The 12980-nt window shown below is 40.3% G+C and overlaps 1 protein-coding gene across 1 annotated transcript in view; it reads right to left on the bottom strand.

Annotated features, from left to right (window-relative positions):
- The window catches only part of YIPF6 (Yip1 domain family member 6), a 52240-nt gene that overhangs the window by 27010 nt on the left and 12250 nt on the right, over nucleotides 1-12980 (bottom strand). The window contains exon 2 of the mRNA XM_069210153.1: nucleotides 8835-8963. Within this exon, the coding sequence (XP_069066254.1) occupies nucleotides 8835-8963 (129 nt within the window). The remainder of the gene's footprint in view (nucleotides 1-8834; nucleotides 8964-12980) is intronic.

Below are 12980 nucleotides of genomic sequence, written 5' to 3' on the forward strand. Positions count from 1 at the left end.
TATGGGAGACTGAAGGAACAGAGAAGGTTTTACAGTGTGAACATGTCCTAGATTTACATGCTGTGCATTATTCCACCCTCTCATGGCTAGGTTCAGAATTGTATCTTCAAAATAAAGGTTTCACTTTTTAGTGTGAGTATAACCTTCATGGCATCGACCACAAGGCTGCAATGTCCCAGAATGTAACATGTTTAGATTCTGTTTTTAGCCGGTGGGTTCGTAAACAAAGGGAAGGGCTCTGCAGAAACTTGTCCTGATGCAGGACGTTAACCAAGAAGAATGGGGTATTTTATAAGTTCATATGTGCAAGAGGGATCAGTGTTGATACAGATAAATGTTCTAACACCAAATACAATGCTGACTGGCCACATGACCCTCAGAATACAGATTTTCCTCACAGTGTTTGACCAAAGGAGGTCCAGGTCAGAGAATGACTTGACGTTCCTGCTGTTTATATTGTGTGCTTGCCACTCCTGGTTAAAGTCTTCAGTGATGGAGAGAACACTATTAATGTTCTATTCAAAGTGTCATCAATCCACAAACTTTGATGAACATGATGTACACAACGTATGTCTGTTCTTAGAGTTGAAGAGTGTGAATCATGTTTGAAACTGAAACTAAAGACAGAGAAAAGACTAAAAAAACTATGGTGAGCTTTTTATCCCATGGTGCAGGGGCCAAACTAAAATGCGCTGCATTCTACAAGACCAACAGCGAAGCAGATGTCTCAACTCAAGTCAAGGCTCTGACAGACTCAAGTGGGCAGAGGAGGGTCAATAGATTGCCTCTTTAAGTTCAGGAAATGAGTCTTTTTTTTAGCAATAGATACTCTCTCAGCAGCTGGGACAGGGAATCCTCTAGGTTGTGGAATGAGATGCCGACTTTGGAGTAAGTGTGACTACAAGGAGCAACCCCCACCCCACCTTCCCAGACCTGAGGCAAATTGCCTTTTCATCATAGGAGCGTGACTACAGGGGGCAACTCACCCCCTTCCCAGACCTGAGACAAATTGCCTTTTTATCATAGGGCCACTCTAACTGTTATCTTGAACAGGTAGGCCCAGTGTGTATTTCAATGTATTTGCTCACTCTTTAGCATAGCCATCCACCCCCATAAATAGGAGGGATACTAAGCCCCGACGAATGCCCCAGGCCAGTTTGGGTATAGGAGAGGGCAGAAACATGTTGGCCATATAAATTTGGACGACACCTTGAACCATTACATTCAAGATTGTCTCAACTGTTTTTAATCTTACCAACGAACACCGTTATTAAAGGATTACATTTTACAGGGGATTTGTTAGGTAATTTTAGCATATATTCCCCTTCAACTGGATCCCCCCTTTATCCAGAAAGATTTATGTCAGCACTCCCTCAAAGTTCTTTTAACAACAAGGTTGAGTCCGCCCAGGTGGTATCATCTTTCCTGGGTGGGGGTAGGTGGTCAAATTATGAAGCATGACACTATAATGTGTATGAGACTACTTAGTCCATAAAGGGAGCACCCCCACCCTTTTTTAAACACCCAGCTGCCACTACCACACCCCATGCCGACAATTAGATCACCAAGTTGGTGATCTGCTTACCAGCGGAACGGGCCAGAGTAGCCTGTTCACAGTATTCCCCATACACTTTGTGGTATTGATTCTTGTGTAAGGGAGACCGTATGGGTCTGATACCCTCCCAGAACTCTCTTTGTGTGTAATATTTGATACTCTCCTAGGACTATTCCAAAAGACATATCATCAACACTGAAAATGATGATATTTAGTTTGGGACTCAAATTTAAAAAAAATAATGGTGAGATTTCAAGGTTGAAACATAGGAGTAATGAGAAAGGGAAAGTGTTGAAACCTTTACAGAACACAAATTTCTCGAGATGAATGAAAAAAACACTGAATGCAGATAACAAAGCACAAGATTCGACTCTGAGGGTGACTGATCTTAAAAGAGATGAATGAAACGTTTGATTCTGGAACAGAAGGATAAGGCATCAGATCCTGAAATCCAAACGTTCACTAACACATTCAGTTTCAAAAATCAAAAAGACACCACAAAGTTGAAATCAAAACAATTGTTGCAAAAAAGAAAAAAAAACATTCAATGATGCAGAACATTTTCAGATCAGGAAAACTGAGAAAGACGCTGACTTGCACACGCAAATAGAGGCGTAACAGTACTCTTCTAAGAAAAAAGTAGGAGGAGGAATGGAAGCTAATTCTCTGAAACATTCAGAGTGGATGAAACCTATGGTATACACCCGGAGCAGAAAAAGAACCTTGTTTTCTATTAGAAACTACAATCCAGTGCTGCATCTAGAGAAATATTCAGGACACCAGAGCCATAACTGGTCGCACCAAGGACAGAGAAGAAAAACAGAGTTTCCCTACAGGCTCCTGTCCTATATATATACAGGGAGTGCAGAATTATTAGGCAAATGAGTATTTTGACCCCATCATCCTCTTTATGCATGTTGTCTTACTCCAAGCTGTATAGGCTCGAAAGCCTACTACCAATTAAGCATATTAGGTGATGTGCATCTCTGTAATGAGAAGGGGTGTGGTCCAATGACATCAACACCCTATATCAGGTGTGCATAATTATTAGGCAACTTCCTTTCCTTTGGCAAAATGGGTCAAAAGAAGGACTTGACAGGCTCAGAAAAGTCAAAAATAGTGAGATATCTTGCAGAAGGATGCAGCACTCTTAAAATTGCAAAGCTTCTGAAGCGTGATCATCGAACAATCAAGCGTTTCATTCAAAATAGTCAACAGGGTCGCAAGAAGCGTGTGGAAAAACCAAGGCGCAAAATAACTGCCCATGAACTGAGAAAAGTCAAGCGTGCAGCTGCCACGATGCCACTTGCCACCAGTTTGGCCATATTTCAGAGCTGCAACATCACTGGAGTGCCCAAAAGCACAAGGTGTGCAATACTCAGAGACATGGCCAAGGTAAGAAAGGCTGAAAGACGACCACCACTGAACAAGACACACAAGCTGAAACGTCAAGACTGGGCCAAGAAATATCTCAAGACTGATTTTTCTAAGGTTTTATGGACTGATGAAATGAGAGTGAGTCTTGATGGGCCAGATGGATGGGCCTGTGGCTGGATTGGTAAAGGGCAGAGAGCTCCAGTCCGACTCAGACGCCAGCAAGGTGGAGGTGGAGTACTGGTTTGGGCTGGTATCATCAAAGATGAGCTTGTGGGGCCTTTTCGGGTTGAGGATGGAGTCAAGCTCAACTCCCAGTCCTACTGCCAGTTCCTGGAAGACACCTTCTTCAAGCAGTGGTACAGGAAGAAGTCTGCATCCTTCAAGAAAAACATGATTTTCATGCAGGACAATGCTCCATCACACGCGTCCAAGTACTCCACAGCGTGGCTGGCAAGAAAGGGTATAAAAGAAGGAAATCTAATGACATGGCCTCCTTGTTCACCTGATCTGAACCCCATTGAGAACCTGTGGTCCATCATCAAATGTGAGATTTACAAGGAGGGAAAACAGTACACCTCTCTGAACAGTGTCTGGGAGGCTGTGGTTGCTGCTGCACGCAATGTTGATGGTGAACAGATCAAAACACTGACAGAATCCATGGATGGCAGGCTTTTGAGTGTCCTTGCAGAGAAAGGTGGCTATATTGGTCACTGATTTGTTTTTGTTTTGTTTTTGAATGTCAGAAATGTATATTTGTGAATGTTGAGATGTTATATTGGTTTCACTGGTAATGATAAATAATTGAAATGGGTATATATTTTTTTTTGTTAAGTTGCCTAATAATTATGCACAGTAATAGTCACCTGCACACACAGATATCCCCCTAACATAGCTAAAACTAAAAACAAACTAAAAACTACTTCCAAAAATATTCAGTTTTGATATTAATGAGTTTTTTGGGTTCATTGAGAACATGGTTGTTGTTCAATAATAAAATTAATCCTCAAAAATACAACTTGCCTAATAATTCTGCACTCCCTGTATATATAGAGTCGTATAGAGTCTAGATGGGGAGGATAAGGAGATTTAGAGGACTGGAGCAGCCACAGTTTAGCACTGGTGAATGTACAACTTTCCTTAGCACCAGTAACAGAAGGAAATATAAAATATTCTAGGACAATATGAAAAGAGAGAAAAGCCATAGTAAATGATGCGAAACTCTGTCAAAAGATGCTTAGAATTGTCTTGGATGTCAGAGAAACTTTCGGCAGACATTACTGTACTGGTTTGCTTTTATGCAGGTATTCCAAGCTTAAGATCTCTGAATTAAAATCCAAGCAAAGCAAATTAAATAACATTCCAAAGCACAGTGAACATTTGTTGAGCACACCAGTGAAAAAGCCTTTCAAAAAGATGAAGAAAAGTAACAAAACTGCAAATGCTGTGGAGATTTAGCAAAGTAGAGACATTCTTCCTAAAGGCACGACAATGTATAGGAAACTTCAGTGTGGACAGCTCTATTAATTGCAATGTTACTCATTACAACAAGAACTAGGAGTTACTTAGTCAATAAAACCTTGGCAACAGCCCAGTCAACAAAAGCAGCCCTTTCATGGCAGGAGCCAAACATTACTGCCAATACCTCAAAATTACAAAATCCATCAACCACCACACAATCCTAACACTGGAAGGAAGGAGACGTGGAGTTTATTGCAGAATTGAAAAGAGATTACCTTCATGGGTGTTACAAACAAAAACACAAACATTATTGTATAGAATAAATGGAAAAACCAGCAAAAATTAATAAGGGCAGCCAAGAGGAGAGAAGATTATGCCAACCAATCTGCTAGAGAAGGAACAGGCATCAAAATGCAAAGTTCGGTTAAGGATGTGTCTCTCCAAGAAAGAAATCATGGAGTGTATTTAATGTACTCTTTTTCCAAAGGTGAATTTAGTGCTAAGTGTAATATACTGAATCAATACATCAAAATACAAAAAAAATAAATCAAGAAGATAACATTGTAAAATGTGAACCTATGTTGGAACAGAAGGATTTCAATCAATCAATCAATCAGGAATTTGTAAAGCACACTACTCACCAGTGAGGGTCTCAAGGTGCTTTCGTAGCATACTGAACCTGAAAGCTGTATGTTTCACATCCCATGCATCACAACCATTGTAAAAAAGTTTGCAGCAGAGCGAAACATCATTAGTTTAAGGTACTTGTAGAAATAATGCCTGCTCCGACCGTGTTTACAAAATGGCTGGCAGAGGTAGCAGTGGATTTAAGAAGACAGTCCCTACCTTGTAAACTATTTGGATGAGTAACTTTTAAACCTGAATTCGTTCTAACATTGCCACAAATGCAACACTTGATCCATTTGTTGTGTAATTTGGAATTCAAAAAAAAAATCTGAAAAAGTTGTCTCCTACGCCTGCTCAAAAAACGTTTTTTTTTAATGCAGCAGAGATTCATATGGACCTAGAATTGGCCATATCAACTACACAGCATTTAAGGATCAGGTTTGTCTTTGCAAGATATCAGTCTCTGAAAGTAAAACTAGTGAGAAAATATCTGCGAGTGTTGGCATGAAGCATTCCCCTAACAACATTTGGGCACCTACACATCTGCAGGAAGGCAGTGGCACAGTCTGCATGGGACGAGATACATCTAGAGGCTGTCACTTTGTATATACAGAAGATCTTAAAATGATGGATTCAGGACAATATTAAGAAGAACAGGTCATACAAACAACCAGTCTCAAATAGGACGGTAATGACAGGTGCCTCTCCCTTAGGGTGATGGATACACTTCAAATGATTGGCTGCTGGAAGACGCGGTCAAACATATCACTTGGATGGAACTGAAGACTGAGCATTTGGCGTTGAAGGCAAGGTGGTGCAAAGCCATATAGGAAATGCAAGAACCATCTTTTATCAGTACAAACCAGGGGGCACAAAGCTGTGCCTTCTGTCAAAGATGTCACAGAAAAATTAGCAACAAGACTCCTACAGTCATCGAATGTGGACATCAGGAACTACGAGAACTACACAGCGAAACATGTTGGATTCTGTATAAAGTAAATAATTATCAAAGACAATTACACAATGAAAGATGACTTGTACAGCAATTGTACAGATTATTATGCAACAATTTAATATATGTGATGCAAAAAGTGTATTTATCGGCTGTATCTGTTGAAGGTACCAGCTGTTACATCTTATTGCTTTTATAAAAATCATTGTGGGACTATCTCACACATATGCCACCTTTACCAAACTAGAAACTAAATGTTGCTCTAAATACACTTATGTTGCCACCCTTCGAACCAAGAAAAGGTCAAAAGTCTTACTTTACTGCTTTTATATTTTTGGCATCACTAGGGAGAGTTAGTGAATTTTAGGAACACACAGATCGACATCCATAATTTAAATGCACAAGTATGAGGTAGTAATGGGAACAAATCCACTCTTAAAATCTCTAATAGAAGGGAAAAGATTGACATTAAGACTAGACACCTTTTAATTTTTTTACTAGGAAAAGGGTTACATTGGCTTGTAGGGATCTAATGTGACTCCACCTAACACTCAGGTAAGAACTTTGGCTATTTTTGGTATAACCAGTTTCAATATTACGATATTCCCGTAAACTGGCCCATTTGAGTTCAAGTAGATTGATCTGAACCTATATTGAAACAGTTTTTCCACCGGACTTAGTACGTTTTTGTTCTCTCACAAAGATCAGTACGAATACGAGGTCAATTTGAAGACTTCCAAATAGAACATCTTATCAATACTCCCCACTTGGACCTTAGGCGACTACCAGCTGTTTCTATGCAGGTATTTCTTACTTATTTCAGTTTATTTAAAATACATAATTGACTCTAGTGTAGTTTAGCTTCTCTTTTATTCGAATCTTGAACGTTCGAGTATTCACTCAAGTCTCTTTCTTTACCAGAATGGTTAACCTTTATTGACAGCAAAGGATATTCTCTCTAGCATATGAGAAAATGGAACATCTCTATATAAGTAACTACCCTAGATCCATATAACAGGTACTACATATATAAAATTAAAAATAATATTTTGGTGTCACTAACCACACAGAGCGCACTGGTGTACCCTTCACAATTTTGGAATAAGGAAAAGAAACCATCTTGATGTTTGGATGTTTTATACAACAATTCTATTATTCCATTTATTCTCTATTAATTACTCTTATGCTTTCATTCTTCGAATTCTTTAAATATCTTTGTAGGTGCATGCCAGCAACCATTCCTTCGGTATTACTCTGCTCAGCACATATGGTTTGCACATCTCTGGTGTCCGGTATCTCATTAAATGCTAATACTCTATAATTAGAGACCAACTTTGGGTCTCTAAGTACTAACATGAAGATCTAAATTAAAAAAATTCCAGACTATAATTCTTATGTATATATGTTTTTCTGTAATAGATATCGCGTAGGCGTTTGTTATACATCTAGAATATGGCACAAGAAACAATCACTACTACTTTGGGAACTGCCCTGAAGAAGGTGGCCTCAATAATAGAGGAATACCGAAACGCGCGTAGGCGATTGGTTCCTACTGTATCTCATTTGAGATTATAGTATTATCATCACTTGGCGATTGGTTCCTACTGTATCTCATTTGAGATTATAGTATTATTAACATTCCTCTGAGTTATAGATCGGTACTGTATCAAAGTATAAGATTGTAGTATCAACACTGTTAGATTCGTATCAATAAAAGTTCTTATATACGATATAACAATGTATTGTTTTGAAGGTATTCTTGTCTTTATTCTCATTGTATTAGATTAGGACTTCTTTAGTCAATTGGATTTGTAACTTTTGTATTTTTTACTTTTTCTGATTTAGTGTGGGGTGAATGAGGAATGATCGAGTTAGGTATATGCTATTGCTTCTTTGTATTTGGTTTTATGAATTTCTTATTCTGTAAATGAATTTAATAAATGTATATTTTGTTGATAAAAAATTGTATCAAGTTCTGTAGTCTGTTGTGTAGCCTAAATCATGTATTGTAGAGTTGTTATTGCTTATGACATACAAAATTATAGTCTCTAATATGTATATTGACATGGTACTTGAAAGAATATCGACTCTATAAGCAATTCTTTGTAGCTCTTTCTCTAGATTTACTCCACAATGTAGGGAAACTACCACCACAGGTCATCTGTGCAGCAGCCAACTTGGTTATCTGTATAAATGTTTGCACAACACTAATGTGTAGCTACAAAACCAAGGACTATGTCTAGTGTGGCATGGTGGGTGACGGGTGGGTTGGGAGAGGCTAAGAATCGATGGACTGGATTGTGGCTGAGTGATCGCTAATGGTTGAGATGAATTCAACCATTTGTTGCAACCAAAGAAAGAAGCATACACAGGAAAAACGGTTTCAAAAACTTTGTTTGCTGCTATCCAATCTTAAAGCCCTCCTCTATAACTGTAAATTTGACTTTAGAATAGGTTCTCTTGGCAAAAGAAATTAGTGATTTACCTGTAAAACATCTTTGACACTTGGAAGACTTCCAGACTCACTAGTGACTTGCTCACCTTTCCACGTAGGGGTGAAGTGCAGGGCAAAACTAAAATATAGAACTAATCCTGAAGGGGCGCCATTGAAGAGAAAGGGGAAAGAATCTCCAGATGGTTGTCATGTACGGGGGTTTTGCGCCTTATGTCAAAGCAGACTTTCTTGGTTCCATTTACAGCTGTAAAACTTTTAAATAAGACAAAACCTACACTCAACCATTAGATGGTGGACTAGTGCACAACATGTGAATGTAGAAAACTTTCAAGCTGCAAACTATTGTTACTACTAAGTACATAGTTTAATTCTACATACTCTACTACTACAACTATGTCATAGCCACTTACAATAGTGTCTTTAACAGGTTCATCTAACGTAGAGTAGTCTTCCTCTTGGGACTGGGATCCCATGGGTACTGTGATCTCCCCCTCCACAGGTATGTCTTCTGATATGGAGACATCGGCGAGCCCTGCAAACTAGAAAGGAAAAAAAAAACACATTAAGTAGTCATGTATTCAACCACTGATACCAAATCTGGATCAAACAAACAAGACCCGTCGCTATTCTTTAAACACTAAGACTAGCTCACGGCTGAGTAAGCTTCTTGGTGTTAGAGGCCAAGAACACAAGCTAACATTCAAGGATTCAGCGGCTCGTGGTGCAAAGGTCGGTGTGATCCTTGCCTGATTTTCTGGGAGGCTCTTTCGTACTAATTAATTCCTCCTATTTATTTAGGATCTACTTGGAATTGGTCCTGCCTCCAAATCGAACAATCAAATGGGATGTTAACACTTTCAGTCAGTTCTGTTGCTCTTCCTAACCATGGGAACAGGTTCCCCGTTTTCCAGTATCCTTCAACTTTTTTACGGCTCGAGATGCCAAAGTCAGAATACTTGCTTAGTATAGATAATGTTATATTTGTAAATTGGTTTCCAAGGTTTAATCATTGGAAAGACTGTACTTGTTCTGTTGTTTTTGTCAAGTCATTAACACTAGGTTGTAAAATATGTATTGCTTCAGTAGAGAATAGAGGCACTCTAAAGGCACTGGCATCACGTTTCTAAGCTCGTTAGAGACCAGAACCCTTGGCGTCCTTAGCCACCACCACATCAGCAGTCATTTGCCAGTTTAGAGTGTGTTTTGATGTTTTACACAAAACAGATGTTATATACTCTAAAAAGGCTACTGAGGTTTGAGGAGAATCAGTTTCTATTTGTATTGCACCAGCTTTCAATGCAAAATTGTTTCATAGTAGTACACTATTAAGCATGATTACACTATACTCTTACTGGAGTGCAGAGATGTCAGCAAGATGGCAGTGACGGTGGCCACTCGTACAGGTGGCACTGGCTGGATAGTTGCCACAATATCACCCATGTATTGGTCTCAGGGCAGGATCTCGGAGCGTGATTCTTCTAGAGTTTCACCAGCTCTTGGCATCAGCCTTTTCATGCAGCAACAGAAACTTCTAGGGCAAAATCTGCATTTCTCACTGCTTTTCCCAACCCCTGTTTATCCATATGACCTCACGTGCCAAATCATCACGTGGAGTATTTATGAAGCTGTCAGCTGCTCCAAAAGCTCAACCAGCACATGCCAGGTATCCAAAGCCTACTGGGAACACAGAAGTCAGTCTCCATCGGATGTAGTGTATGAGGGTCTAGGTGCTTGCCAGCCGAAGACCTAACCCAGCCCATGCTGCACATAGCTAGAGGTTTCTGTCCACTGAGCTTCGGGGTTGGGAGGACTAGGTACAAGGAGAGTTGACCACATTGTGTGACCAGAATCCACTAAGCACCGCCAATGAATGTGCACAGTGAGTTATGGCACCAACAGGAGAGGATGCAGGGCATAGTCAAAGTGCATACCTTGTGCCCAGACCTATATCATAATAAATTCAAAAAAGCTACTAAGAATGTTAAAAGGGAGTGCTGTTTCTTTACTTGGCTCATACATTAAACAATCATTGGCAAAGACAATAGGTCTCACCTATGTGAGATCTTTTGGCTTTGTCAATGATTTTTAGCCATGTTCTACAGAAGCGCAGCAGCTTTGAAGCATGGTTAAAGTCCGGAAAAATGTTTTCTTTGCCATGGTATACAGCTGCGTGGCTGCTGTGCAGCCTGGTTGAAAGTAAAAAAAATAAAGACAAAAAGGCACTATATAGCGGCCTGCGTTGCCCAAATCATAGCACTTAGTTCAAACGTTTAGCCATGATGTACAACATGGCTAAAAAACATTTACAAAGCCAATAAATATTGTATAGGCAAGACCTACTGGTTTGTCCATTTTTTTTTTTGCAGTGTTTATAAAGCGCAAACTCAGAGCAAGGGCATTGGAGCATTTTACATCAGCATTTTACATGACCTTTAGTTTACATGACCCACCACAGTTACATTACAGAAGGCCAGGCACAGGAAGATAAACTGATGTACTCAAAATCATAGGATGTTGAGTGGATGCTGGGACTTTAACCCCAGTTCAAAAGTCGGCTGTCATGGTGCTAAGGCATTACTTCTTTCTCAAATCCCACCCATGCAAATACCAAACCGGTGGGGCCAGAGAAGAATTGCGGGGTGCAGGGAAAGGACAAAGGTTACAAATACATTCAGAATGTAAACAGTAATCTCGAAAGAGTGACTGATATCATGCGAGTCAGTGGCTCAGGGGCATGGATGCAGGAGCCAGTCCTACCCACCTGAAATGATAAAATATGCATTTAATGATTGGGGGGGTGGGTTTCATTTGCCTGTGAGGAGCGCTGTGTTTTATTATTTGTATTAGAATGATGTCACAGTTCTACATATGGCTTCCTGGCGCAGGGTGAGCGTCGAGCTTCCTGTTCTCAGACACAGCCTTGCTCACTCACACCGATAGTGAACTCTCCTTATTTTGTGCAGCAGTTTATATAGCGCCAACTCAGTCCCGATTGTAGCACTTTACATAAGCACAAGTTACTTTTACACAAGGACACGGTTAATTTCGTTTTGCATTTTTCTTTTTAGGCACGGGGGGGGGGGGGGGTGGGGGGGGGGGGCTTAAGTGATCAGGCCAGACTCCGAGGATGTAGCGCCGATGCGGGAATGGAACCTGGTTCTCCAGTCCCGAAGCTGTGAGCTTTTACCGTTTCCTGGCTACTGAATGATCATTCTGCAGAGTGACTGCTATTGCATGAATAACCCTGGCTGCCACAGGAGCAATCTGGTGTTAACTGGACACATGCTTCGAGGTGGAGCGTGGTGGAGGTGTGTAACACTGCACTTGTGCGAAGAGAGAAAATCACTTGGAAGAGCTCCTTGTCAGAGCAGTACACCAGGACATGCAATGTTATTAAATATGCTTATTTTGTTCAACGGAGGCTGCAGTACAGGGAGCCTCCCCATAATCTAATTATTCTTATTTAGCTGACAGGGAAGGAAACACCCTGTTCTTTCAACATCAACAGTAGTGGGCAGTTGTGGGGTGGCACTCTCAAACTCTATTCCGAGTCATACACGTGTTCCTGAAAGGGGTTTCCACCGAACTGCTGTGGAGTATCGTGCAAGGGTGGGTGAGCGAGTGCTTTCTAAAATGAAGGAAAGAGTATATGGGATGGAAGCACAAAGGAGCATTTCCGAGGAAAGAAGAATGGCTGCCTCCACATGAAAGAAGAAAGAATATCTAAATGACAGCGCGGCCAGCAGACTAAACAAATTAAGACATTAATCTGTACTGTGAGACACACAGACGGAAGTGACGTCTTTCATTTCTTGCCAAATTAGAAGATGGCAAAGAAGAATGATTATGATACCAACGAATGGTACGTTGTGGGTGGGTTAAAAGCCCCTTTTCTTAAGAGCTTTTTAGGTCGAGCATAGCAGCGTACAAGCGCTGCTTTTCCTAGGTGTTGGTATGTATCTGGGCTTTTAACCACACCCACTGCACGCCCATCACTATCACTCGTTCATGGGCTTGCCCTTCAAAAATCCTTTATTTTCGTTGGTAAATGCTTTACATTTGGCCCTCCTTGGGGCGGTTTAGTTACCGCCTTGTACATCGACCCAGTTACATGGCTAATTGCACTTTTACCAATATGTTTGAATGCGAGCGAACTTCTTTTTCCTTTTCTGTGCTGCTTCACACTGATGCCGTGACGCATGGAATCGGCTCCCTTATGTGAAACTGTATTACTTTTCATTTTCAATTTATGTGGCAAGAAAAGTCCGGATAGGAGTTTACAACGTTAAAAGCTCTAATTCGAGCCAATGCAAGATGCATTGCATTGCAAATACTTGTTTCTCTTTAGATACAATACGCCGCCAAGCAACAGCGCATGCACGCTGCTTGCAGGTTCGACCTAAAAAGTGAAACAAAAAATACCTTTAGCAAAATCTTCACTTAAAAATGTGTTTACAAACCAAAACCCAAAACAAACGTGCTGCTCACAAATTATAAATGTCACATACGTCATAAAAAAAAAAAAAGCATTTGCAATGCAATGCATCTTGCATTTG

The sequence above is a fragment of the Pleurodeles waltl genome, chromosome 2_1, assembly GCF_031143425.1.
Source record: "Pleurodeles waltl isolate 20211129_DDA chromosome 2_1, aPleWal1.hap1.20221129, whole genome shotgun sequence".
NCBI lineage: Eukaryota > Metazoa > Chordata > Amphibia > Caudata > Salamandridae > Pleurodeles > Pleurodeles waltl.